The 26,693-nt window shown below is 38.8% G+C and overlaps 5 protein-coding genes across 9 annotated transcripts in view; 3 read left to right on the top strand and 2 right to left on the bottom strand.

Annotated features, from left to right (window-relative positions):
* LOC135112733 (NSFL1 cofactor p47-like) overlaps positions 1 to 455 on the bottom strand; it is a 10,642-nt gene extending 10,187 nt beyond the window's left edge. The window contains exon 1 of the mRNA XM_064027491.1: positions 278 to 455. Within this exon, the coding sequence (XP_063883561.1) occupies positions 278 to 379 (102 nt within the window). The 5' untranslated portion in view covers positions 380 to 455. The remainder of the gene's footprint in view (positions 1 to 277) is intronic.
* A 447-nt stretch (positions 456 to 902) lies between these two features.
* LOC135112735 (thioredoxin-related transmembrane protein 2 homolog) lies at positions 903 to 6,369 on the top strand. Its single transcript, XM_064027500.1, has 4 exons — positions 903 to 1,267; positions 3,936 to 4,116; positions 4,225 to 4,408; positions 4,826 to 6,369. The coding sequence occupies exons 1-4, from the start codon at positions 1,121 to 1,123 to the stop codon at positions 5,124 to 5,126; spliced, it is 813 nt and encodes a 270-aa protein (XP_063883570.1). The 5' UTR covers positions 903 to 1,120; the 3' UTR covers positions 5,127 to 6,369.
* On the bottom strand, positions 5,425 to 24,785 carry LOC135112731 (probable aminopeptidase NPEPL1). Of its 4 annotated transcripts, none has more exons than XM_064027489.1 (11): positions 24,658 to 24,785; positions 14,417 to 14,595; positions 13,733 to 13,915; positions 13,177 to 13,347; positions 12,690 to 12,779; positions 11,970 to 12,194; positions 10,500 to 10,678; positions 9,334 to 9,470; positions 8,845 to 9,008; positions 8,376 to 8,486; positions 5,425 to 8,188 (listed from the first exon to the last, which is right to left on the bottom strand). In XM_064027489.1, the coding sequence occupies exons 2-11, from the start codon at positions 14,564 to 14,566 to the stop codon at positions 8,033 to 8,035; spliced, it is 1,566 nt and encodes a 521-aa protein (XP_063883559.1). In that variant the 5' UTR covers positions 14,567 to 14,595; positions 24,658 to 24,785; the 3' UTR covers positions 5,425 to 8,032. The 4 variants fall into 4 exon arrangements, with proteins under 4 accessions (XP_063883559.1, XP_063883557.1, XP_063883558.1 ...); XM_064027487.1 differs by lacking the exon at positions 24,658 to 24,785 and adding an exon at positions 17,223 to 17,268; XM_064027488.1 differs by lacking the exon at positions 24,658 to 24,785 and adding an exon at positions 15,934 to 16,044.
* Positions 18,906 to 20,414, top strand: LOC135112739 (uncharacterized). Its single transcript, XM_064027504.1, has 2 exons — positions 18,906 to 19,066; positions 19,581 to 20,414. Exons 1-2 carry the CDS (start codon positions 19,003 to 19,005, stop codon positions 19,958 to 19,960), a joined length of 444 nt encoding a protein of 147 aa, XP_063883574.1. The 5' UTR covers positions 18,906 to 19,002; the 3' UTR covers positions 19,961 to 20,414.
* LOC135112736 (2-oxo-4-hydroxy-4-carboxy-5-ureidoimidazoline decarboxylase-like) lies at positions 21,868 to 26,389 on the top strand. 2 transcript variants are annotated; one of them, XM_064027502.1, is made up of 3 exons: positions 21,868 to 22,112; positions 24,676 to 24,829; positions 25,861 to 26,389. In XM_064027502.1, the coding sequence occupies exons 1-3, from the start codon at positions 21,902 to 21,904 to the stop codon at positions 25,979 to 25,981; spliced, it is 486 nt and encodes a 161-aa protein (XP_063883572.1). In that variant the 5' UTR covers positions 21,868 to 21,901; the 3' UTR covers positions 25,982 to 26,389. The 2 variants fall into 2 exon arrangements, with proteins under 2 accessions (XP_063883572.1, XP_063883571.1); XM_064027501.1 differs by having other exon boundaries at positions 21,872 to 22,112; positions 25,131 to 26,389.
* The last annotated feature ends 304 nt before the right edge of the window (positions 26,390 to 26,693 follow it).

The following is a 26,693-nucleotide window of genomic DNA, read 5'->3' as shown; positions in this document are numbered from 1 at the left end:
TACCATTACGTAGTTAAGAAAAATAATACCATTATAACTATCACAATGCAAAAACTTAATATATAAACTTTTATAGAACACTGATGGATATATAAGAATACCAAAATATTTGTGGATTGGAGGCTGATAAAACAAATAAAAAAATAATAAAAACAAAAAAATAAAGTAATGAGTGAAAACCTAATACACGTAGCATTCACGACTAACACCTATATCCTCTGTAATTACCCAATGTCCGGCAGCCAGAACCCTGTGGAAGGATGCATTGGTCCCTTACCTCGAGATTCCATGCGGCGGATTCCAGGAAAAAGGTCGCCCTCTCAGCATCGACGCCAGCAACAGCCGAGAATTGCGCCACCTTCTCCTCCTTGTCCGCCATGATGACAAGTGCTGCCGCCGCTGGGGTGCTTCGTCCGCCCTCCACTTCGGCACCTTTGCTCGGTCCTGACTGTGGAGAAGTGGAAAGATAACCTTGAATTTTACTTATGTTGAGGCTGTGGATAACAGTGAGTGGTGTTAAGATGCAGTTGATGTCAGATCGTATATCAAAGTTCGGTTCTGTATGTAAAAAGAAATCATTATTATAAATTGTTAAATGAATAGATAGCTTCAGGGTTTAATAGCCTGGTAATGATAGATGATGAAAATGTTATGGTTAATATAAAATTCGAGGATCAAAGCTTGGTACGACATGCAAAGAAATGGATTAACATGCTTAAGATAATCATTATGAATTTTTAGTCTCGGTTCTGCTTGCAAAGAAATGGGTAACTACAGGTAATAATACTAAACCCCATCACGAAATTAATTCATCCGTAATAATATAATGGCAGGAAACACTAAAATAACCTTTTGTAACGGTGTCTCTTTTCATGCAGATCCTCTTTAACCAATATCCTCACGATCTCTTAGTATTTATCTGCTTTAATAAATAATTTACATTATTTTCATCCACTGGGATGTGTAATTTTATCCATCTCCACATTAGAGGAAACCGAATATCGTCTGCTGGGAAGGAGAGGCTGGGACAGAACATCCGCCAAGTGACAGTCTGAATACCAAGTAACTGTCACCCCTTTCTCTCTTCACTCATCTGCTCCTCTCCACCCTCGCCTCCACCATGAAGATCTTCGAGGACATAAAGATGCTCATCCACCCCTATCACTCCATTAATCTGGTGATGAGCCTGAGTTTCCTGGTAACGAGATATGTACCCGGCCTGTGTGAGCTGATCTTCGCCCCTGCACAGTGCGGGGAGCTGAGTATGGTGAGCTTGCCTGCTTCTTGGGGAGTGATGCAAGGGTGAGAACACTGACTAGAATAGATTGGGTGTAAAAGGAGGGAAACCTGGGATTATATTGAAGTGACATTAACGGTTTCATTTGAGGACCAGGTTAGGTATATTATCATTTAATTCTTTGATTTCACTGCCGATTCCTCTATTGTGCTGCTCACAGTTTAAGAATAAGCGTCGCATTTTGCCGGCAAACTAACAATTTGTGCCTGGTAATCAGTAGGTTAAAGCTTTTTTTTTTTTTCCATAATCCCATCAAACTTAAGTTATGGAACCCAATTTTTTTTTCTTAATGAGAGATCAGGTCTTGCAAAATTGCTGGCCGGTAGGTACTTCACCACCAGAAACTCACAGACGACTCCTGGAAGAGGCCGATCTAACCTGTGACTCCAGCTCTGAATTACACATTCTGGATCTTATGGTCATGTGGTCGAACCTGTGATTGAGGCTCCCTATTTTTGCAGTGTAATCAAATCTTTATCCTTCATCTATCCATACTTTAACTTTCTTTCAAACTCAAGAACTGATTCAGCATTTACCACACTGTCTGGGAGGCTATTCCAATTATTCACCACTATTACAGAAGGATTACTTTCTGATGTCTAATCTTGCTCTTTGCTTGAATATTATCTTTCCATGCCCTCGAGTTTCCGATCCTTCCTGCATCTTAAACAAACCTTCACATACATCACTGTTGTACACTCCATTGACAATTTTAAAGGTTTCCACCTGTTAACTGTTTGATAGTTAACAGGCAGGAAGTGGAGTGGTTATCATTACTCAGGGATTTTTGGGTCTTCTAGGGTTGTATCTGCTCAAACTAGGGTGAGGTAATGTGAGTAGAATGTAGCATGAGTGATATAGGTGTGATCACCTGCATACTTATCACTTATCCCAGGCTAGAGTGTGTCAAATTTTGAGGTTGTGCTTGAGCTACATCTAGTCAAAAGCTTTTTACTAAATGATTTCTGGCTCTGACCTTATGAATGACCAAAACAGATTACACAGCATGGCTAATAAAAGAATACATTTGAGAAAATTAAAGAACCAAATGTGTTCTATATTATGTGGTTTTGTGATTGGTCTTGGTTTGAAGCATCAGTTCAGTTCAGTGGGTATTTTGGGGTATTGCCTTTGCAATGGCATCCCTATTTTTTTTTTCTACTGTTGCTGCTGTTTCTGTCTTATTAAATAGATCCTTTTTTCCAAAGTGATTTTATGATGTTCTTATATTCTTGTTTATTATCTTTATCAAAGAGTAAGAGTTTTTCCAATAAATTTGTGTGATACAGTTGTTTGAGGATTCTTGTAGTGTTTCTGATGTTTTGTAGTTTTGGGCAATATAACAGAAAATCTTCCAGGTTTTCTTCATCATAGTTAAATAGAGGGCAGCTTGTTTCTTAATTTCTGCGTTTACTCCTCCATCCTAACTCCAGGGTTAGGATTTGTTCTGGCCTTGAATAGGAGGCCAGATGGTAAGGTGTTATCATAAATTACTGTCTCCGTCTTGATTTCATTTTTATACTTTCTGTATATTGCTAAGCTGTGTTTAGTTTCTAATTCTGCTTCCCAGCATTCAGTGTCCCAATCCTTGATTTTGTTGCTTATCTCTTCTTTTCTCGTTTCTCTTATTTTATTGACATTTATATATATTTCTAGCATATATGTCTTAACTGTTTTTATCCATGGATCTTTTGAGATTTTCATTATATCTTCAAAGATTGTTTTTGGTAATGTATTGTTGTCTTGCATAATGTGTCTTACATAGTTGAGTTTGGTCTTCATATCTCTTGCTGTGTGAGATGATGCTCCTATTTCTGCTGTTTGGGATATAGATTAGGGCATTCATTACATATCTGTATGCTGTTTTCTGCTTTTTGTAGTGTATGTTTCTTTTTTTGTATAGTTTACTACTTCCCTCCCAAAACATTACTAATGGTAGAACAACACTTTTCCAATATGTTGTTCCTATGATAACTTTATTGCAGCTTTTTGTGATGGATGATATCATGTTTGCATATCTGTTTGCTTCTTGTATATTTTTCTTATGTTCAAGCAGAAAGTTCCTCTTGTTTGTTATTTTTGTTCCTAAATACTTTATTGGATGAGTAACTTTTATTTCTTCTATGTTTTCAGTAGTAGTGTTCCGAGTTAAAAATTAATATGCTTTTTTCTTTATTTAATTGCAATTCACAGACCTCTACTACTTTTATTAGTAACTTTATATTTTGTTCAGTCTCATCTTCATTGGTTATGAGAAGCATTACATCATAGGCAAAAAATAGTGAGGCCAGGGCACATACATTACTCCTGAATTTGACAGTCTCCCAGGGTTTTGGATGCAATTACCACCAAAGACAGAGTTCATAGGAAGCATCCAGGCATTCTTTGGCCAGTTGGTGATAGCTTGAAAAATGGCTGGCTATCGGTAGGGCTCAAACTTTGGCCTCCAAGATCACCATGTCTGAGCACTGACAACTGTAGTTGCAATCACAGGTTGCATCATTGTACTCTAGAAGCCTTCCCATCAGCACTGGTTTGATTTCAGGATGACATTTCATAGGGAGGCTGCTAACCAATGTTATCATATTAAAGGTCAAGGGGAATTACTAATGTGATGATTTAAATATTCTTTCTTCAGTGGGAGTCTGAGGTGCTGTTCTTCATGTTGGTGATCATCATGTTCCGCACGCGCAAGAGTGGAAGCCGCACCATGATAGCATACATTTCTGTGTTCAACATGTATGCAAAGTTGTGCAATGTGGTGCTGTGGTTCAGCTGTGATGCTGTGTATGGCATCATCTACATCATCATAGCTGTTGGTAAGATTAGTAATCTTAGAACTTTTGTTTAAGATGAACTTGCATCACACAGCTACCTTGCAGATATCAAAATACATTTCCTTGTTATATCTTGTTCTCTGATTTCAGTTCACTTCTTAGTGGTGGGTGAACCAGTGTACAGTGGGCCAGAGAAGGTCATCTATTTCCAAGGCAAGGCATTTGACGATGAGATGGCCAATGACCCCCAGACTGTGTGGTTCATCACCTTTTTCACTGCCTGGAGCCCAGCATGCTCCAGCCTTGCACCGATCTTTGCAAAGCTTTCTGCTGAGTAAGTTACTTATTTCTTGGTAGGTCAGCATTTTTTAATTTTCCAAATCAAATTCAATAATATATTTTGAGTAATGAAGCAAGATTTTCAGAAGAAAATTCATGTGCTGTATGGAGAAGGATTATGTTCCATTATCAGTTTCACCTGTGATTATGTCACATAAATGGTGAAAAAATAACCTCTTCCAATGGGGGATATGGTTTGGCTACATACACACTGCTTGCCAAGTTGGAAGAATACTGTTACTACATTCCATATTAAAATATTATTCCATTAAAATTCCATTAAAATATCATTCTATGTTTAAAAAGTGACAAAGAGGAACAGACCAAGGGAACTGGGGATCCCTTATCTGTATTTGCTGCTTCATAATGCCTCTAGATACAAAGATTAAGCTTTTGTCTTTCCCACTAACAGGTACAGTCTTGATAACCTCAAGTTTGGCAAGATTGATGTTGGACGTTATCCAGATGCAGCCAAACATTACCACATCAATGACACTACCTTCTCCCTCCAACTGCCCACCATATCACTGTTCAGGGAAGGCAAGGAGGTGGAGAGACGTCCCTGTTTAGATGCACAAGCCAAATTCAGAAAGTTCTACTTTACTGAAGACAACATTAAGGCAGCATTTGACATGAACAACATTCATATGGAGTGCAATAAAATTTTGGAGTCAAAGAAAGGCAAAAAAGAAATTCATGCAAAATCCGAGTAATGTTAGGACATATGAAAATTTTGTATATATTTTAGTTGTTATTAAGAAAATTGGAGTGTGTATGAATTTCTTTTAAAGACTGTAATCTTAAACTCATGGCGACAAACAAAGAGTACCTCTGGGAAAACATGTTTTAACATAAAAATTTGGTTGTGAAATAAAAGCCACATATGAAGCTTTTGTTATGCACATGAAACTTAGTGTTTTTGCTTACTTCATTATTACTCCTTGTGGAATGTTTATCATCTTCGTGTTAAATAGGAACTCGTTTGTGCATGTCGGAGAAGGAAACAAAAAAAATTGTACAGATAGTATTAAGTTTTTTATAAACCAATTTGTTGGAATATTAAAGAAATGTGTTGGGTGGAAGTTGTTTTTAAAGCATATGTATTATTTACCTGACATTGCACATTACTAATACTTTCTGCATCTGAGGTGGGTGACTGTGTTACAATACTTGGCTCTCCTTTAAGAGATTGAGTTTAATTTTCAATTGTTTCTTAGGGAGAAGGGAAGTCCTCTGTCATAATCCTATGAGAGTTATACAAGTAAGGTGTTAGCTGTCCAGCGCAGATATAATTCTATTATATCAATCATTTTTGTGTTTTCACAAAGTAATTACTCTACAATTGCAGTGTGTGTTTAATATTTTTAATATCTTTTTATTTTTGTTCTTAAATCTGTTCATTCTTATTTCATTATGTGCAAGCGGCTGCTGGTAGGCTCATCAGAGGAGTGTTCCAACAGGTAGTGGAGTATTTGTCTGGCAAGCACTGATCAGGTCCTTGTTTAGGTTGTGGTTCAGCATGACTACACTGGATATTTGATGCAATGTAGATGGCAGCAGTAGAAGTGACAAGACATTTGAAAAAATATTCATGGGCACAGTTTGGAGTGGCAAATAATGTCATATAATCAATGCACCACAGCAGTTGCAGAGATTGGCAAACATGGCTGCTATTAAACTATAAAATAAGTTTTAAAACAATGAAATAAAAAAATCCTGGGAATCAGATACAGAGCACAATATACATTTATGCAAAAATGAACATTTCCTTGTATAGTATTTCCCTTAATTATGTGATTCACAATTCTAACAGACCACTACAAACTGTGTTGCATCAGATAAAATAGAAAATTGATCTCTATGACAATGCTATGTTCTTCCAGGATTTAATCTGAGGCTAAACTGACTTAATGGACTTTCATAAATGTCTGGACATTAATAAAAGAAAAAACTCAACTGATTTTTATGAATGCCTGGACATCAATAAGGTAAATCACTGATAACATGTCAACTCGTATTAATTATATATATATATATATATATATATATATATATATATATATATATATATATATATATATATATATATATATATATATATTAAAATAAGTACATAAGTAATCAACATAAAACATACATGAAAATTAAATATTAATGGAAATCTTTCCAGTTTTTGTTCAGAAAAATGGTCATTAAAGTAACTGAATGTTACTTTGCTGTTAACAGTACTAAAGGCACCTGTTGGATGAGGTACATTACTATGACAAGAACTGTATAATGAATGACTGATATGTCATTTCATGGATGATGAACACCCCTATTACCAAGGTGAACATTCCAGCATTCTTCACATAATACTGCAACTGACTACACAAAGGAATGGCAAACAACAAGTTCCTGAAGAAGTACACTTGTATCAAATATTATACATGTTATTTTTTGTTTTCGTCTTTGGAAGTACACATAAGTATCAAACTTTGTATCAGCTTTCCTCCAATCTTTGTAAAATGGCACAGAGTATATATGTATTCAAGGTTGTACTGTTTGCTAATTTACATGAACACTGAAGCACTCCTTCTGCCTTGGAAATGCAAGTTTTCACTGACATAAATTCTGATATATTCTGTTGTCCTCTAGCCTTCCCTGCACTCTTCCAGTGTTAGGTCAATGGAAATATTTGGCAAACTGTAAATAGTGACAGGAATCCATAAGGGCATCAGCCTATCATTCATGAGGCAAGCAAAAGAAATGGCATGACATGAGTAGTGCAACACACACTTATTTGTATCACCTCAAGACTTGGCTCAAAACCCAGAGGTTCCAGTTTTGAATCCTTGACCAGGTGGACAGAATTTGGACCGTCCTCTTTCACTCTGTAATCCATATTCACTTAGCAAGAAATATGTAGGCATCCACAATATCTTGAACGGCACCTTCAAAGACTGCACCATCACCCAGGCAGCTCTCAACACCCATGATAATTCATCCACATCTGGGTTCTTGGCACTAGCATTATCTGGTTTAGATTCCAGATTACTATTAGAACATAATTATTTTTTTTTAAGAAACTATTTTGAAGAACCCTTTATCACCACACTTTAGATCAATGTCAAGTCAAAGACAGGAAAGTACACAAACATTGTCAAAGAGAAATACTGAGACTGGCAGTTGAGTGGAGAAAACCAACCTGGTTAGGGACAGTTCACACTGATAATCCTATTTTTCCTTTTCTTTATTTCAGACTGTTGTGTTCTCTTAGTTATGAATAATCTGCAAAAATTTCCAAAGAAAAGTAAATAAATAAAAACTCAGTATCTTGTAATCAAAGGAAGCTGCCAAACATTCCTGACAATCCTGACAACCTCATCTTGTAATGTCAACACAATGAGTATGGGATTGACATTCCCTTCAAACATTTAAGTAGCAGACCTTTCATCATGTCTTATGCTAGAATGGAAGGATCCTTGTGTACAGTTTTGATTCTGATGAATTACATAACTGTGACCCTGTTTGTAATTAATGGTGAAAAAAAAGTAAATGGATGGTAAGTTAAAATTATTGTCACCAAATATTAGAGAATATTAAAGGATGTGAGCAAACATTAGAAAGCAATGGTGAATTATGATAACCTCATCTTCTTGGAGGCCTTACAATTCTCTTCACATCCTCCATTCTCTGACAAAATAGGAGCCAAGTTCTTCAGTAGCCTGCTCTGGGAGTGATGCCCAAACAATACTGGCAGGAGACCAACACCATACCCTGTTGCTCGCTCACCCTGGCAAAGAGAACAGGACCCATTATCTAAGGAGATGAGAAAAAATTTCATATTTCAATCAACCAAGTTTATATTTAAAAAATTGGTGAGGATGAGGGTGAGAAAAATTTATATATTTATTCAACTTTCCATCCTTGAATTTTTATTGTGGGCAAGTGGAAACTTTCACCACAATTCTAAAACTTACACAGTGTACTGGGTAGGCCATGTCAACATGAATCCAACTTCCAGGGAAGTCAAATCCAAGGTGGGCGGCAATAAAGAGACCAGCACAGGAGGCAGTAGCATTTAAACGATCCTGAAAGTAAACACCTGTTTAATCACCTACTTACCTACCTAACAAAAAAAAATAAATAAAAAAAAAAAAAAAAAAAAAAAAAATAAAAAAAAAAAAAAAATATATATATATATATATATATATATATATATATATATATATATATATATATATATATATATATATATATATATATATATATATATATATATATATATATATATATTATATATATAATAAAATAAAATTAATTAATTAATTAGTTACTTAAGCTCTAAAACAAGATCCTCCTGTATACCAAGCCAAATCTCCACAAAGGGAAGCAGCCAATACAATGGCACCTGAAGTGTGAGCATGCACACACACACATCAAACTTACAGCAACAGAGTTCTTCATATCAGCCACTGCAGAAGCAAATTCAGCAAAGTGAAGCTCAGGGGTGAAGGGGAGTGGATGAAGCAGATCCCCTGAAACTACTCCAGCTGACACAGCTGCATCTTCCCAATCTTGGCTGTTGGTTAGCACAGCACCATGGAACTTCCCTGAAGGTTATTCAATTTAACTGGTTAGTTAACTGCACAGATAAGGCCACACTACCTGCATAATCTGACATCATATTCTAACATGGTCTTAGAGTACAAATATAAACTCATTTATATAATGCTGCAACACTACACTTATTCATGAATCCCACACTTTGTCAAACAGCTTTAGACAGGAAACAGACTTAATGAAGGTATTTAAGATGATGATGATATTCCTTCATTTATATTGTACCTGATAAAGGACAGTATAAAAAAAAACCAAGTCCTCTTCTCATGCATAAGTTTAGTGAAGGATCTCAATGATTTCATAACAAGGGCTTACCTGTGGCTGTGCCCTGAGCCCCTGTGAGGGTTGCCATGTCCAGAATTGTAGAGCAGTGCAGTTCCTTGGCAGCATAAGCAACGCCATCACTCAGTACCAAGCGACCCTCAGCATCAGTGTTGTTGATTTCCACAGTCCTATTGGAGGAAGAGGAGTAAAAAAAAAAAATCTACTGCTATTGTATGTATGCTTTGTCAGTTAGATTATGTTGCACTTGTTTGAACTCATATAAAAACCTCAGTGTATATATAGTTAACACAAATTTCTGCAGATATTGCTATAAATGAAAATACAGGTTATTCCAAGTAAAAAAAATGTTCTATGAACATATGCATTTTGAGACATTGTTTAGCCATGGTATGAAATTGTGGGCAGTTGCTGGATACAATGGCAGGGCTGGGTGGGTGACCATGGTGGGATGTGTTGACACGGATGTCTGTTGATGAAACTGAATTACTCGGTCATGATTTCTACATTTTTTGGAGCATTACAGTACCCCATAATGAGATGAGTGGTATTAAAGGACAGATGATTTTCTGATAAACATTAAACAAGGATAGTATGGCAGTAATCGATGACAAATAAATGAAAGACTATAAGACACCATGCCTGCCTAGGCAGGGAGGGGAGAGCACCAAGACTACGAGCAAATCAGCTGCTTGCCAGTCAATCATTCTGTTTTCTGTCAAGACAATGACAGTGAATATGTTTAGATTGCACTGCATAATTTTGAGAGATAAAGCTGCCAGCAATGCTGCCCACTTACAGTAATATCAAGTATGTGGACATGGTGTTTCTCTGTCACAGGTACCCACCTGGCCCAACTGTTGTGAATGTGTCGCTCACCCCTGCTTGAATTTCATACATCTACACAAGGCCTCAAAATGTATTTGAACATAGAACATTTCTGACATAGATAGAGTAAAAAAGGAATAAACCTGTAGTTTCACCTCTTGCAATATCCACAAACTTGTGTTATACCCTGGATTTACTTTATGTAGTGTCATTGACTCTCATCTAGGAAAAAATATGAATAAACAAATAAAATCCTAAATAAAAAATTAATAAGATGTATCTTTCATTTATTCCAGTATCTTCTCCTTTGTTCACTATACAGAAAAAAGTTTGGGATAATACAAAACAATATCTGAAAAAAGCTACATTACCTTCCTGAGTAGAGTGTGTGAATGTCATCAGGCTTTGTTGCAGTTGGCCCAACAGCATTTTCTGCTAAACAGAATATGGCATGTAGGTTCTGGGTGAATCCAGACTGCACAGCCACACAGAATGCCCCAAGTATGCCAGCTGCACCTCCACAATCCCTTTTCATACCGGGCATGCTAGTCTGTAGAAAAAACAGAAGCATTTAGGTCTGGACATCAGTCCCTACTATACTCAGGCAGTGTGGTCCAACTGCAGGCCTGAGAGTTGATTCATTGTGGGCCGCAAACACTCATATCAATATATAGGGTGTCCCACAAATTAAGGCACATACTTTGGGATTTGATAGTTCAAGTGATTCTAAGTAAAAAACACTCTATACGCATATGCTGTTTTGCTTTATTTTGCTAGAAATTAATGTGTAAGTTGTGTGTTGCAGGAACCATTCGCCTGGGTGGGTATCTGCCTCCTTCCTTTTCCTCCTCAGTTCCCTATGTACCCGAGTGGCGCCACGTGGCATAAAGTGATAATTCAAAGTCAAGTAAGTCAAAGCCTTAGAGGAAACAGCACATGACAGATTGAATTTTTCTTAGCACATGACATGAATGTACAGGTATATATATATATATATATATATATATATATATATATATATATATATATATATATATATATATATATATATATATATATATATGTATATACAGTCGTACCTCGGTACTCGACCGCCTCTATACTCGACCAAATCGGTGCTCGACCAAAAAATTCGAGTAGAAAATGCATCGGACCTCGAACAGATTTTCGGTACTCGACTAGCCGAGTCGACCCGAACGCGCTCCTCGGCCCTTCTCGGCCAGCGGGTAAGCGTCAGTTCGACTCAGACCGCCAGCGGAGTAAGACGTACGCAGTTTGTTCGAGTATTTCTTCCCCAGACTTTCCATTATTTCTTATGGGAAAATTGGTTTCGGTGTTTGAACAAATCGGTGCTCGACCACCACCTCAGAACGGATTATGGTCGAGTACCGAGGTACGTCTGTATATATATATATATATATATATATATATATATATATATATATATATATATATATATATATATATATATATATATATATATATATATATATATATATATATATATATATATATATATATATATATATATATATATATATATATATATATATATATATATATATATATATATATATATATATATATATATATATATATATATATATATATATATATATATTCTGTCTTGTTTACAGTAGCATATATGAGATAATGTAAAAGACTGTAAGAGACATTTAGTTGACAGTAGTTTTTTATGCTCATCTAAATCCTCAGTCATTATTTCTGCAATGCCTAAAGCTTCATCTTATTACACATTTTCTCAATTATTTTTGCAAGATTCCTACTTGAAACCATACAGTTCACATAACCTCCAAGCATCATACTTGAAGTGTACTTACCTTAGTTTTGATGCTGAGTCCACCAGTGTCATACACAATGCCTTTGCCAACCCAGGCTATGCTGTCAGTGGCTCCAGATGGCAAGTGGGAGAGCACCACCAGAGCTGGAGGGTGGATGGCTGCTTTGCCAACACCATAGATGCCACCAAAGCCTTTGGCAGCCAGATCATCTCCCCGGATGATCATGGGCTTTATGTCTAATATTTGGGCAACTTTGTGCACTTCCTGGAAATAACACGCTGTCTTGTACAACAGAAATATAGTTATAATTGGGTATGCAGCAGGAAAGCATAGGTAGGTTCTCCAGAAATTGCAAGAATGACAACCTAACTTGAGATATCTTGAAGAATAACCAAAATTCTCAAGTATAGTCTTAATGCACAAGAAGGCTAGCACAGTACATGCAAAATTTAATTAACAAGAGCAATGATAATGGCATCAAAAAACAAAAATGAGAGCTTTAATCTACATTCATACACCAGGCTGAGATCCCCATAAAGAAAGGTTGCCTAGACATGATATCAAGTCCTGTCTCATTGTGGGAATTAAAAAAAACATCCCACAGTTACAGTCCTTTTAGAAGTGTTTTACAATGCAGATGATATATATATATATATATTGGTAGTATTCTTCTAACAGAACTCTAACCCAAGTTGTGTTCCTGCCACAGAAGAGCACTCATAACAGTACAAATGTTAGTCAACACAGCAGTGGCCTCACCTCAATGAAAGCATCAGTGTGCATCTCATTGGCAGGAGTGTCAACAATCCTGGCAGCAAGGCGGACACTAAACACAGCATCCTCTAGCAACTGAAACAAAAATCATCAAATACTGGTACATGTCTCTCCTGTTTATTTACCTATTTATTATGATCTTGGCCTATAGCACCAGTGGACAAATATGTTGTAATTGTTCCTTTATGATGGCTCAGATTTTTTGAGTGGCACCTTTACAGGGACTCATGCGATCCCCTCCCATTGTTCCCTGATACAGTTGTCACTGAAGTTGACAGGAAGTATGTGGGTGTTTTTGGCCAAATGTATAGGATTTCTTTGGTGCTCTCAAGTTTGCTGTCTCTGTATTTCAATATTTCAGATATATATTGTCCCCAAAACAATGACATCAAAGGGATATGTGATAGTTCAAGTTTGTGACCACTATCTTCAAAACTGATGCAGATATATACCCAACAACATCACATTTTACCTTGATGTCTTCCTGCGTGAGAGGAGCATCTCCCTTCCCTACTAGCAGCACCTCCACTGTCACTGTGTGCTCTGTGGAAGAAGCTCCAGAGGCTGTCTTTCGGGAGTAGGTGGGGTAGGCACGTGCCACCCCACAGGCACTGGCATACACATCATTTCTCTCACACACCAGCTGTTTCAGGACATAACATTAGCACACTGCACTCTCTGATTACAATAAATAGGAACTACAGTAATAGAGAGAAAAATGACAGATTCTTCTCAATCACAATATGTCCTAGCTGTGATGATTTCCAACATTCTTAAATACAATAGACCAGTAATTTCCTATTTAGAGAGAGAGAGAGAGAGAGAGAGAGAGAGAGAGAGAGAGAGAGAGAGAGAGAGAGAGAGAGAGAGAGAGAGAGAGAGAGAGAGAGAGAGAGAGAGAGAGAGAGAGAGAGAGAGAGAGAGAGAGAGAGAGAGAGAGAGAGAGAGAGATAACAAACTCTACTCTCTCACATCATGTTTTGGCTGTGTAATTTGTAAATATAAGACACCAGTAACCTCCTACTCACCACAATACACTCATCTCCACCAGTTGAGTGGGTCTTGACAAGCTTGGTAACAGCGTGGGTCCTGGACGGGGTGTTGTGGCGGGAACACTTGATGGGCAGAGCAGCCACAGTGGCCAGATTCAGGTAGAGTGAGCAATAATCTGTTGGGGAGGGCTGCAGGCTGTTGACGGCAAGATTCCAGGCCTGACAAGGAAGAGGTTCGGTAAGTTATCTGGCAGTGGTGAGGGATGTAAAGTTACAAGGACAAACACAAATATGGAGCTAATGCATGTCAGGTGAGGAAGAATTTCAATAAGTTGATGATGATGATGATGATGAATTTAAAGTTATAAGGATAAACATAAATGTGGAACCAATGTATGCTAGACACAGAAAAATTTCAGTAACATGCAGAAATAATGAGTGATTTAAAATCACATGTACAAAGACATGTGGAATCAATGCATGCTAGATAGAATATCTTAATAGATACATACAAAGAATACCTACAAAATCCTGAATTAATCTTATTTTCATTTAACATTGTATGACAGGTCCTGAATAGTACATTTTCATCACCACTCATCAAAAATAAATACAAGAATGAAACTTTAACATGGCAACATCCTCTAAGTACTGATATAGTGAAAGTTCAAGGTCACTCAAGATCCTCTGTAACCCTTCAAGTCAAGGATTGAATCTTACCTCCTCATCCACCCTGGGCTGGAGTCTTGGGGCCACATCAGAGAATGACAGGCTGGTCAGGTGCCCCAGCTGCCCTACAATCAGCACTGGTGACTTCCTGGGGTCTATGGAGCTCAGTGACCCTCGGAACTGTAGCTTAGGACTCCCCATCCTAGCACGGCACACACTTTGCTCGCCAGCTGTCACGGAAGCAAACTGTTATCAAGACATCGCACAAGACTGCAAAATTACTACCAGATATACACAGAACATTCAAAAGATAATAAGAATGGGTTACAAGTTCAGCCTTTATATATATATATATATATATATATATATATATATATATATATATATATATATATATATATATATATATATATATATATATATATATATATATATATATATATATATATATATATATGAGTTGGTAAAAACTGAGATACTTGAGTACTGTGGAGTACTAGAGAACTGTGATGTTACTAGTAAAAGTTAAGGAGCCTTATGCTGTAATATTACAAGTCATGATCCTGTTTGATTATTTTCTGTTTCAGCTCCAAGATGATTGACATTTAAGATGCTTCAGCCAATAGCTTCAGTGACAAATGGGACTTTACATTTACAACATAATAAATAGTCAAATTATGTATACTTACACTACACTTAAATAGGACACATTTCAGTATTACTTAGGACACCATCAAAATACTATCTTTCCCAGGTCCTGATTAGTCATCATGACTAATTAAAAAACTCATAGATATGATTGTCAGGTTCTCACGGCTGTTTTATCCACTCTTGATGCAGAATCCTTGTCAAATAAAATCACTAACATTACAGGACACACCTATGAAACCTAAATAACCCTATATAAAAAAAAAAAAAAAAAAAATGACACTTGTTATTAAAATAATTTTAACTGGAGATGACCCCAATGTGCAAAATAATGATTAAAGACTATCAAATTTAAAAAACTCTCACTCACTTCAAAATTATATACCCAACCTGCACCAGACCGTTTGATTGAGCTTGAGGAAATACTAAGGACAATATTAAATAACATAAGCATTTTCCTCCAAGGGCTTGATTAGGTTTGGTTGTTTAGTCTATTTAGGTTAAGTTTAGTTAAGGCTAGGTAAGGTTAAGTTTAGTTTCCGTTGGGTTTAGTTTAAATGAATTCAGTCCATTAATTTCATAACTGATCCCTTCATTGTATACATCAACTTGAAGTGCACCTTTTCATCTAGAAACAGTCACACTGGAAATTTGAGCTAAGGTTATTGTAATAATTCCCAAAACTTCAACAGTCACAGGATTACCAGTAGTGGATATAAAACAATACAATACTGAGAAACCTGTCCCTGGATTAAATGGGGGCGAGATAATGTATTCTCAGCCCCTCGCCGGCAGCACCTACACGTATTCTTCTCTTTATAACTACCCCTACAAGACTCCATCCGGGCATTGCTACACTTATACTGCTAGTCAATAAAAGGTAATGAGTAGGTGCATCAGGAACAGGGCTCAATTCCTACCTGGTGAAGAGCAAGACCGTGAAATAACACCGCTAACAATTAAGGGTCCTATGAGGGGCTACAAGTGGATCTGTCTTAGTTGGTCTTGCTTTTGGGACGGTCGTAGTATTTCATCAACTTTCCTCTATTTTACACCAACTAAACCTAAATTAAACACTCAAATATAAAATATAAAAGTGCGTATTAACATTTAGTCTCATCTGGTATAAGGTTGATAGTGATGATAGCTGTATTTTTTCCATTTTCCTCAATATTGCACCAACTAAACCTGACCTAAACACTCATAAACAAAACAAAAAAGTCTGTATTAACATTCATTCACATGTGGTATACAGTTAATGGTGAGTTTATTCATCTATGTACTTCGCTTATATCAAGTACCGTCTTCGAAACGTGTCGGTCGCATTGTTCATAATAATGCAAACGCCAAAAGAAAAAAAAGAAAAGAAAAAAAGTATACACGTAGATGTAATACTATACTTCTGAGAATGTTGTATAAATGAAACGGGTGAGATAAATGGAATCACTGTCTTTCTCGGGAAGTAAAGAAATTTTCGCGGTCATGGTGGAAGGTTGGTAGGTTGCAGTTTCATCATGGGCGTGCACTTCTGCCCCGCTGCTGCCAAGGTCCCGTTACCACCTCACCAACCCGCCAGCATTCAATGTTCCAACGATTTCCCAGTATTTCACCAGCGTCCCAGTATCTCTCCAGCATCTCAGCATTTAACCAGTGTCCCGTTAGCATCCAAACATTCTAAGAGTATATATCTGAATTTTCCACAATATCCCAGCACCTCTATGGCATCCCAGTAACCCGAAAGCATCTCCTCCCAATATCCCGCTAGCAACCAAACTTTTTATTTTATTTATTTATTTTATTTTATTTTTTTTTTTTAAGCATTTCAATTTCCTACATACCAGTGTCTCTACAACATCCCAGTATTCCGCTATAGTTCTAACTGAAGTTGGTGGTTTTCAAGAATGCTTCCATGATTCTAGTGGTACTGTAGCATGTAATCTGCTTTAACAACATAAGAAAAAAAAAATCCTGAGAATAAGGATAATTTATGTGACCTGAAAATAGTTCTCGAAAGCATAAAACGTTAAAGATAAATAATTAAATAAATAAATAAATAAATAATGAAAATACGACTCCTTGAGAAGAACGTGCGCTTTCATCCCTGTAACCATCTCAACAACAATAAATGTTCACAAAACTACACCAACTAAACCAACTTACGAGAAACTACCATAATGACTAGGGTAGGTATAGGCAGGGGGACACTCACCGCATCGCATAACCTCGGCACTGGGTTTCATTGCCTCAGGATATTGACTTGCTACAGTGGGGCACCAGACCAGTCCATCATTCAGGCTATCGACTGTATAACCTGTGAAATTCCAAGTCATGAACTCAAGTGGCAGCGCGTTTGAATATGAGGTTATGTGACATGAAAGTGGTATATTTGTCGATTGTTAATTTCTCCAAGTCGTTTAATGGAAGCACATGAAACTCTCATTTAAGGAATAGCAAATAATGGATAACTTGGTAGCAGAGTACATGGATATCAGAATATGTGACAAGAGAGTGGTAAATTTGTCGGATGGGAAATTCAAGTCGTTTAGTTTGTAAGAGCAAGCACAGAAAACTAGCAAGAAGTCCTCATGCAGTCATCATTATTGCGCTGTCTAGTAGGCATCGTTGTGTTCAAAATAATAGTATAATCTGATAAAAATTTACTGCTTTAATGTAATTTATAGTAGTGAAAAGGTAAGAAACTCGTCCTATTCGGCAGCAGTACGTTCTAAGGTATAAAACTCGGCATATATTTGAGATCTTGAGCAGAACCTGACCTGGACTAAATCTGCAGGTCAAGCTGAAGTCAATGAACCTTCCCGGACTGCTACTCGAGTCACAAACACATCGCTTACAATACATAAAGTGACTGCATGTAAGAAATACACAGTCGCATTGTAGCAAGATGCAATATCTGTTAAAAAAAAATGGAGAAGTTATCATGTGCTTCAAGTATATAGACAAGGCATAAGGACAACCCACCACCACCACCACCATGCACTCGGGTAATTTACGAGACCCAGATAAGGAGTCACGACTCACGAATTGGCTGTGGTAAGAATGTTCCTCCACGGTCTCTCGTATGGTCTGTGGAGGGCGTGTCTTGTATTGTATTGTGCCTGTTCCTTATGTGCGGAGAGGTGCATATCCGGGCTACTACTGGTGTGTTTTATAAGAAAGTGTCAACAATATTTTTCTTTTTTAGATCACACGCATATTTCAATTTCATTTTCGTTGTCAGGTTTCACCGTTGGCCGCAAAGAACCTCGTCTTGTACGTAACCAAATTTATCTTATTCCTCCTTCGATTTGCATTTTTTATTATTATTATTTTTGTCACTGTGAATGCCTGTGTTCTTACTTGCGAGTTTGTTTTTGTACGTATTTCTAGTTCCAACGTTCCATTATCCTTCATATATCAATCTAAGTTTAGTTTCTTACTTATCATCGTGATTTCGGTTTCTTATGCTTATCCCGGGAGCAGCAGCAGTGTGTGTGTGTGTGTGTGTGTGTGTGTGTGTGTGTGTGTGTGTGTGTGTGTGTGTGTGTGTGATTGTGTTTAGGCCTCTTTCAGCGTCAATAAGAAGGCAATGGGGCAGGGGTGTCACCAAGAACTGTCTGGCCTGGGTTTCTCACCCAGTGTCATCCAGGAAGTCGTGTGTGGTATTGCTGGCAACGAGGCCCGCATGACAAGTCCTCTGAAAGGCTCTTAAATGGAATGACATTTAACTTTCGTTTCTCGTTCTATCCTTAGAAGCTGGTCTGCTCTTATTCGTTTTCTATAACACACACACACACACACACACACACACACACACACACACACACACACACACGCGCGCGCGCGCGCGCGCGCGCAGGTTACATTTATGGGGTGGTGGGGTTACGGGTCGTATACTTAAGTACTGTTACATCCGTTGTGACAGCAGTGTGCGGGGCGGGGATGGGAGGGGCAGACTGCTAGGTTTCTCAAACAACAGTCACCACCCAGCCATGGCATCTGCCGCACTTCTGCTGCTCCTGCTTTTCCTGCTGGTGTTCCTGCTGCTGCTATCAGGTAAGTGTGATGACAGCGCCACCAGTGGGGCTGGGATGTGCCACGGGGGCACTGGCACTCTTCCTCTTCTGCCTCACGTGCCTGAGTGTCCTTCTCGCGATAGAGCAGAATTTTTGTTGAGGTTTACAAGGCAACAGCGAGTGGCGGAAGGATGAAGGGGAAAGTGAGAGCGGTGAACCTACTATGCGCAGTGAGGCGGTGAGCGCTCCAGCCACTTTCTCCCCGCCAGCCATGCTTTTACTCCCTCCGTGTACAGAATTGCTATCAGTCCACCCATGCACGCTGCCGTGTATCTAGTGTTCACTGCGTTATGCACTAAACCTATTAAAGATTAATAAGTAGTTAACATAACTGGCACACAATCTGCAAAACACACACACACACACACACACACACAAATATAAGTAATTTCTCTAATAAAGCAACACAGTTACTTATTAATCTTATAAATCGAATTAATCTTTCTAAACACCATGAAAACAGAGGGATTAAAGGTTCCCATAATTCTCCACAGCTGACACCGTGAGGGGCGGAGTGGTGGTCACCGGGGGCTTGGCGGTGGCATCCTTCACAGGTGGCGCGCCAGCAGTTCCTCCACACATTAAAACGCTGCCAGATGTCCCTGGTGCAGTACAGAGCAACGCAAACAGTGCTTCCTTTCTGCGCCTCTCACAGCAGGCAAGTGGCCGGAGGAGTGTTGGGGCCAAGCGATATTGGCGCCGCAGCCTCGCGCCCCCACAAGCACGGTTTGGTTCCTTTGAGGCGTGGCTGAATGCGTTCATGTACACATTCAAGCGTGACACGATATTCAACGTGGCAAAGATAGGAGGTCTCATCCTGCTGTATTATTTTGCCCCCGAGGTGTTCACCTGGGTCAGCGGCACCCTGGGCTGAACACACCGCCTCGCATCTCTCAGGGCAGGTGTTAGCTTATCCTTCTACTCCGTGTGTGTGGGGGGGGCGGGGGAAGGGGGTTCATCCCTGTAACATACTAAATCCCTGCAAAGACTTAAGTGAACTGAAGTGAAGTGTGTCTGCCATTATGAGTAAAATATCAAGGGAACACATCACTTTATCCGTGACAGAAAAAAAAAATAAATAAAAAAATAAATATAATCAGTCTTCGCAGTCATGAATTCACTACGTTTCATAATATGCACATCTCACTTTCGCCAGGGTCTGATGCACGTGTTCTGTAACTTGTAAATATTGCCAGTGTAACAATGACTGTCACGAAAGTCTACACTTTACCAGAGGCATTACTCTCTTCTCATCCTCATACGTGTAAAAATGCTACGTGTTTATTCTTTCAGTTGTTAAAATATACTGAAAACAAGTTAAAACGAAAGAGTTTTAATTACCTTTGTGTGTGTGTGTGTGTGTGTGTGTGTGTGTGTGTGTGTGTGTGTGTGTGTGTGTGTGTGTGTGTGTGTGTGTGTGTGTGTGTGTGTGTGTGTGTTGTACTACGGATTTTTTTTCAATGTTATTTGTAATATTATCAGTGTAAACATTTGTAAGCTATGGTAAAAAAAAAAAAAGTGAATCTGTGTGTGTGTGTGTGTGTGTGTGTGTGTGTGTGTGTGACCCAAATAATGTGGGGCGAGTGACTCAATGCCACACCATCACACGAGGCACACAGTGGTCAAACCCCAGCTTTCGTGAGGCCCGGCACACAACTTCGCTTTCCTGATGCCTGTCAACATTCACCCCATCATGCCTCCTCCCAGCCCTGCCTCCTGCACCGCTCCACCCTGGACTCTGAAGACGATGTGTTAGTGTGGGAGCTTGGCAGAAATGAGTAGCTGAACAGTGTATGGTTTTGCATCGTTGACGTCTGCATCGCGACTCACCAGTTTCACTCATCCTCTTGACAATCTAGAATTTTGTTATTTAATGGCCAGTGTATGTCGGTGTACGATGTCAGTTAGGGAATCTTGACGACCCAAGAGTTGAGTGTGACGTGGCGAGTGTGTTGCCGCAGACTGTTGGCTCTGTACCCTCGCACACACTCTTGCTTACTGTCCCATACTGTGAACTCTACATATTCGTCAAATTATTGAAAAAAGAATATTGTGTTTCTTTGTTAAGGTCTTAAATCATCTCATGCCACAAATATCACATTTTTTTAAAGAATGTCTTGGTCAAGAAATCCTCATATATGCCGTCCAATGTAAATTCGATACTGCAGTGTATGATGTTAAGTACTAAGAAATATTAGATTGTAACACTAGCTCTCTTACTGCAAAGATAAGTCATTTAGGGGACAATCAAAACTGGCAGATTAAAATGATAAAAGAACTTTTGAGTATACGCGGTGGACGTATGGAATGCCACCTGACACACAATGAGGTGCACGAGTTGCTTGATGGTATGTGTTTACTGCAGTGTTGAGCATAAGTCATCTTTTTATCTATCTTTACTGTATTTTAAGTTTTGCTTTAGAATTTAAGATACGTGGTTTCGTCTCAATCATGTATAAGGTTAAGCGACTAAAGAATTGTACCTGGTACGAATAAAGAATTGAATACAATTTAATAAAAATAAATATATAAAAATGATGCTTTGTTGAGTTCTTTATGGTCATGTTCAAGATAAGAGGAGTTCCTGGTACCTGCTCTCAATTATTAACCATGGTATACGCTACACTCCACGTGGCATCAGCCGCGGCCTGTACGTAAGTAAGGTGATTAAACAGACATTAAGTAATCAATGAAAACGCGATAAATACCATAGCATCTCCTAAAAGCTTTACGTTTTCTTCCTTCTAAGAGTCATAAAAAAAATATAAAAAAAAAGCGACTGAGAACAGTTGCTGGGCACCAGACTCAGTGCGACATGGCCAGCCACGCATCCCTCACATCGCCCACAACCTTTAGAATTTCCCACGTCAACTCCTTGAGTGACGAGGATTTCATCACAACGTTTGGCAATGTAATCGAACACTGCTCCCTGGTGGCCGCTGCTGTGGTCAGTAGCCGTCCCTTCCACAGCCTCCAACACCTGCATGCTGAGATCTGCTCTTTTATCGACGAGCTTCCAGTTAAAGGTGAGGAGAAAAAAGTTACAGTGTTCATTCCTTAAACGAGGATCAATCAAGCAGCATCCTTCCCTCTGTTCTTGTGAGTTGAAGTGAAGCTGAGGTGACGCAGAGGTTTCACAGGTATGCAAGAAGAGAACATGCGTAAATACAGTACCTATTTAAGAAATCTCGCTTCCAAACGTACGATGGAGTCATTAGAATCGCATATATATATATATATATATATATATATATATATATATATATATATATATATATATATATATATATATATATATATATATATATATATATATATATATATATATATATATATAAAGGCGACGTAAAGCAGCGAATCCACATTCCCTTCGATGTCGTTTTGTTCCTCCAGGAAAATCGTAACAAACTAGAGCAAGGAAGCTAAACAGAAGGAACCCAGCCTTGAACCAGACACACTACTATAGTCACCTCACAACTCACCACGCCTCGCCTATATGGGAAAGCTTTACTGTTATTAGTGTGTCTTACTTCTTCACTTATAATTGACACTGACGCCTTTATGATGATGATGATGACGATAGTACTACTACTACTACTACTACTACTACTACTACTACTACTACTACTACTACTACTGCTGCTGTAATGAGCGTTTAAGGCGCAGCGCCCTTAGGAATTCCGCTCTGCTGCCATGCCAAATCTACCCGCGCCGCGACCAAGGTCAGTCCAGAGTCTCTCAACGATCTGACCGTGGCAGCGCCCAGGACAAGATTGGCCTAGAGATGACCTTGACTTCAGTCCTCACCTCTCTCTCTCTCTCTCTCTCTCTCTCTCTCTCTCTCTCCAGAGTTGTTTAGTGGCCCTCCCCTGTGTTTGACCATGATCGATTACGGAGTACTAAACATATTTTTGTAATGTATTTTTGTGGACAATAAAATATCTATCAAGCTAAGAAATATAACTGTTAGGTAAACATACGATCGCGTGGCGACTGACGGAGTGTGACGAAACAAGTCGAGAGCAATTTCACCACATAATTATCTCTCTCTCTCTCTCTCTCTCTCTCTCTCTCTCTCTCTCTCTCTCTCTCTCTCTCTCTCTCTCTCTCTCTCTCTCTCTCTCTCTCTCTCTCTATATATATATATATATATATATATATATATGTACACACACACACACACACACACACACACACACCACAAATAATGATGATGACGATGATAGTGATGGTGATGGTGCTGCTGCTGCTGCTGCTGCTGATGATGATGATGATGATGATGATATTATAATAATAATAATAATAATAATAATAATAATAATAATAATAATAATAATAATAATAACAACAATAATAGTAATAAATCTATCAATCCATTAGTCAATTTTATCAGCTTGTGTTTGCTGGGCGGCTGCCTCGGAGCTCATTACTTACTGTATCTTCAAGTCGTGTGCAAACTTACAAACAACGCTTCCAATTCCATTATCCAAACCATTAATGTATATTGAAATAACAGTGGCCTTAAAGTATCTCCCTGCAGCATCCCGCTAATCATTTGTCACAACGCGCACTTGAAGCCATTTATTGTAACTCTTGGCTGTCACTTACATGACCTAATACAGCGAAGACCCTTGCCACTCATACCACGCGCCCTCATCTTGTACAGGAGCCTTTGGTTGGCTACCTCATCACACGCCTTGCTAACATCCACTCACATCACAATTATCCCCATTGTCTGCTGCCTAGTAAACTTCCCTGTACAATCTTAACAAGTCCGTGAGGCGTGACCTGCCCTTTGTGAAACTCATCTGTTAGTCATTCATCAGACTATGCTCGTCTAAATGCCTCGTCACGTTCCTCGCAATTAGACTCCAGTATTTCAGTACAGTTGAAGTCAAGCTGACCAGAGGATGATAGGTTGACATTTACGTTTAATCTCCTAACTTAAACAAAGGAACTGGGTTCTCTTGTCTCTACATTAAAGGCATCTCCTCTTTTCCTAAGTATACTAAACGACAATTGACTAACAACCTCCTTGCATTCCTTAAATACCCAATGATTTATTTACGTATATCATACAAGTTAGGCACCGCAGGTTTCTATTGTCATACTTATCAATACGCGGTGAATGTCATACATGAGATGTAGCAATACCTCATCTCAACAACAGCTTGCAAAGCTTGCATAACTACGTGTGGCAGCCAAAACAAGCCTTACATAATACATCCGTACATATATACATCATATCTAGTACATGCATAATATATATATATATATATATATATATATATATATATATATATATATATATATATATATATATATATATATATATATATATATATATTATCTTACATGATGCATAATGTATCCGTCACATCCACACAACGCGAACGGACTTGTTGAAAGCATAAAGGGCGTCGTGTAAGAGAGTTTGGGCCCCACTGGTCTAAAATAATGCTAATAATAAACGGCAATAAAAATAGTTAAACAAAGCTTGCATTTAAGAAATATAATCACTACATATAGGACACTTCTATAAAAGGTTGGAGATGAGTATAGTACGAGTACCTTACTGGCTGCCTGCAGGTCGTGAGGGAATCCTGCGAAGCCACCCGGACCTGGCGGGGCGAGCAGCCATGGCGGGCCAGTTGACGCAGGAGTCTAGTCAGGAACAGAAAAGCGCAGGCCTCGGCAACCTGACGCAGCAGGAAAGATCAAATTTAGATCTCATGAATACCAGGTAAGCGTATATCACTATTCTATAACGCCATTGCATCCTTTATCATTAGTTCCTAAAGACTCTCCTTCCCCGACACAGTCTTGACTTACTGCAGTTACTGCGACTCTTGACGATTGCCAAGGAGTAAGTTTTTGTTGCATTGTAAAGCAAGGGAGAAACATGTCTGGGTACTCGGGTCTAAAGCTTTTTCATAATCTCCCGAACTCACCCCTCCCCCCGCCTCTCTCTCTCTCTCTCTCTCTCTCTCTCTCTCTCTCTCTCTCTCTCTCTCTCTCTCTCTCTCTCTCTCTTTCCACAACAGCTACCGCCACAAGTTCGGCTTTCCCTTCGTGATCTGTGCTCGGCTGAACAAGAAGGAGGCCATCCTACAGGGCCTCAGCAGGCGCCTGCATAACTCACCGGAGGAGGAACTGCACACGGGCATCGAAGAGGTGAAGAAGATTGCACTGCTGCGCCTCAAGAACTTGATCTCCGAGGACATGGACAGCAAAATGTGATCGTGCCCAAGAACTGCTTTCTTCTCCTCTTCCCTCCTCCTTAGTGGCAACACCGGAGTCACATGACGCCACAGTTGTAAATAGCTATATGGAGCAGCAAGTGTACATATAAGAGTATTTAATGTTCCGGGGGGAGTTACGTTGTTTTCAAGTATGACTATAGTAAGTGTTGAATTTAACTAATCTTCTGACAGAAAGTTTCAGACCTCACGTTTATTAAAACACACACACACACACACTAACACACACACACACACACACACACACACACACACACACACACACACACACACACACACACACACAGACAGACAGACAGACAGACAGACAGACAGACAGACAGACAGACAGACAGACAGACAGACAGACAGACAGACAGACAGACAGACACACACACACACACACACACACACACACACACACACACACACACACACACACACACACACACACACACACACACACACACAAATAACATAGATAAATAAATGAGATAAAAATAGTCCTCGTCACCCCGCTGCCTTATCACCACAGGTGCTGGAACAGAGGCGCTTACTGGAGGTCGCCACAGCAGCGTCACCTCATGACAGCTGCCAGATGTCGCCTCAATATTACGGAAATTACGCTTACAAGTCGAGTTATGAACTTAAAGTAGACACTTTTTATTTATCTATTTTCTTTATTACGAGTATAAGCCATCTTGAGAATAAGCTAAAGGTCTGAGATAATCCTTGCCAGATGATGAGCCTCACGCAACACTTAGTTACTTGGTGATTCCTGAAAAAAAAAAAAAAAAACGTAACACCGTCTCTGTGATTGCTATTATCATTACTATCATTATTTTATTGTTACCGTTGTTGTTAGCAATATCATTTAATTACTGTATACTGTATGCCAAGAATAGCAATTGTATAATGGAATAAACTTCTGAATCTGAATCTGAAACGCATAATGGTATACCGTAAAAAAAAAAAAAAAGACAATAAAAGTAACAAAGTGTAAATGAAAAATTGTTTAAAACAGGCAACAGAGACTGCTTAAGAAATAAAACTTATGCAAAAGAGTCATATTTTCATTAGTTCCTTGCTCTCGCTGCCAGGTGCTCTTATTTCAATCAACTTGACTCAGAGCGGGCCATTGCCGCCTCTACCTTTATTAACCCACCACTTCTGGTAAGTTGTACTAATAGAATTGTGTCTGGTGCAGTGAGCTGGTCAGGATGGTGCTATGTTAGGATTTAAAAGACCCTCATTAAAGTGCCAATTGACCTTACCTACAAATCAGTGACCTCACATCAAGAACATCTGTGTTGGGGTGACGATTAGTGAAGTATTGGCCGGATCACCTACAGTATATGTGCAGTTCTG

Source organism: Scylla paramamosain, chromosome 24, assembly GCF_035594125.1.
Source record: "Scylla paramamosain isolate STU-SP2022 chromosome 24, ASM3559412v1, whole genome shotgun sequence".
Classification (NCBI taxonomy): domain Eukaryota; kingdom Metazoa; phylum Arthropoda; class Malacostraca; order Decapoda; family Portunidae; genus Scylla; species Scylla paramamosain.
The sequence above is the reverse complement of the archived record's forward strand: the minus strand, read 5'-3'. Positions and strand labels throughout refer to the sequence as shown.

Bases quoted from the DNA above. Each gene is read 5' to 3' on its own strand.
- LOC135112731 (XM_064027487.1), bottom strand. From the start codon at position 17,253: ATGAAACCCAGTGCCGAGGTTATGCGATGCG. The intron at 13,348-13,732 runs GTGAGTAGGAGG...GTCCTGAAACAG, and splicing joins GTGGAGATGAGTGTATTGTG to CTGGTGTGTGAGAGAAATGA. The intron at 9,471-10,499 runs GTAATGTAGCTT...TTCCTCCAATAG, and splicing joins CACACACTCTACTCAGGAAG to GACTGTGGAAATCAACAACA.
- LOC135112736 (XM_064027501.1), top strand. From the start codon at position 21,902: ATGGCCAGCCACGCATCCCTCACATCGCCCACAACCTTTAGAATTTCC. The intron at 22,113-24,675 runs GTGAGGAGAAAA...GGCTGCCTGCAG, and splicing joins CGACGAGCTTCCAGTTAAAG to GTCGTGAGGGAATCCTGCGA. The intron at 24,830-25,130 runs GTAAGCGTATAT...TTTCCACAACAG, and splicing joins TTAGATCTCATGAATACCAG to CTACCGCCACAAGTTCGGCT.
- LOC135112735 (XM_064027500.1), top strand. From the start codon at position 1,121: ATGAAGATCTTCGAGGACATAAAGATGCTCATCCACCCCTATCACTCC. The intron at 4,117-4,224 runs GTAAGATTAGTA...CTCTGATTTCAG, and splicing joins CTACATCATCATAGCTGTTG to TTCACTTCTTAGTGGTGGGT. The intron at 4,409-4,825 runs GTAAGTTACTTA...TCCCACTAACAG, and splicing joins TTTGCAAAGCTTTCTGCTGA to GTACAGTCTTGATAACCTCA.
- LOC135112739 (XM_064027504.1), top strand. From the start codon at position 19,003: ATGGCATCTGCCGCACTTCTGCTGCTCCTGCTTTTCCTGCTGGTGTTC. The intron at 19,067-19,580 runs GTAAGTGTGATG...AATTCTCCACAG, and splicing joins GTTCCTGCTGCTGCTATCAG to CTGACACCGTGAGGGGCGGA.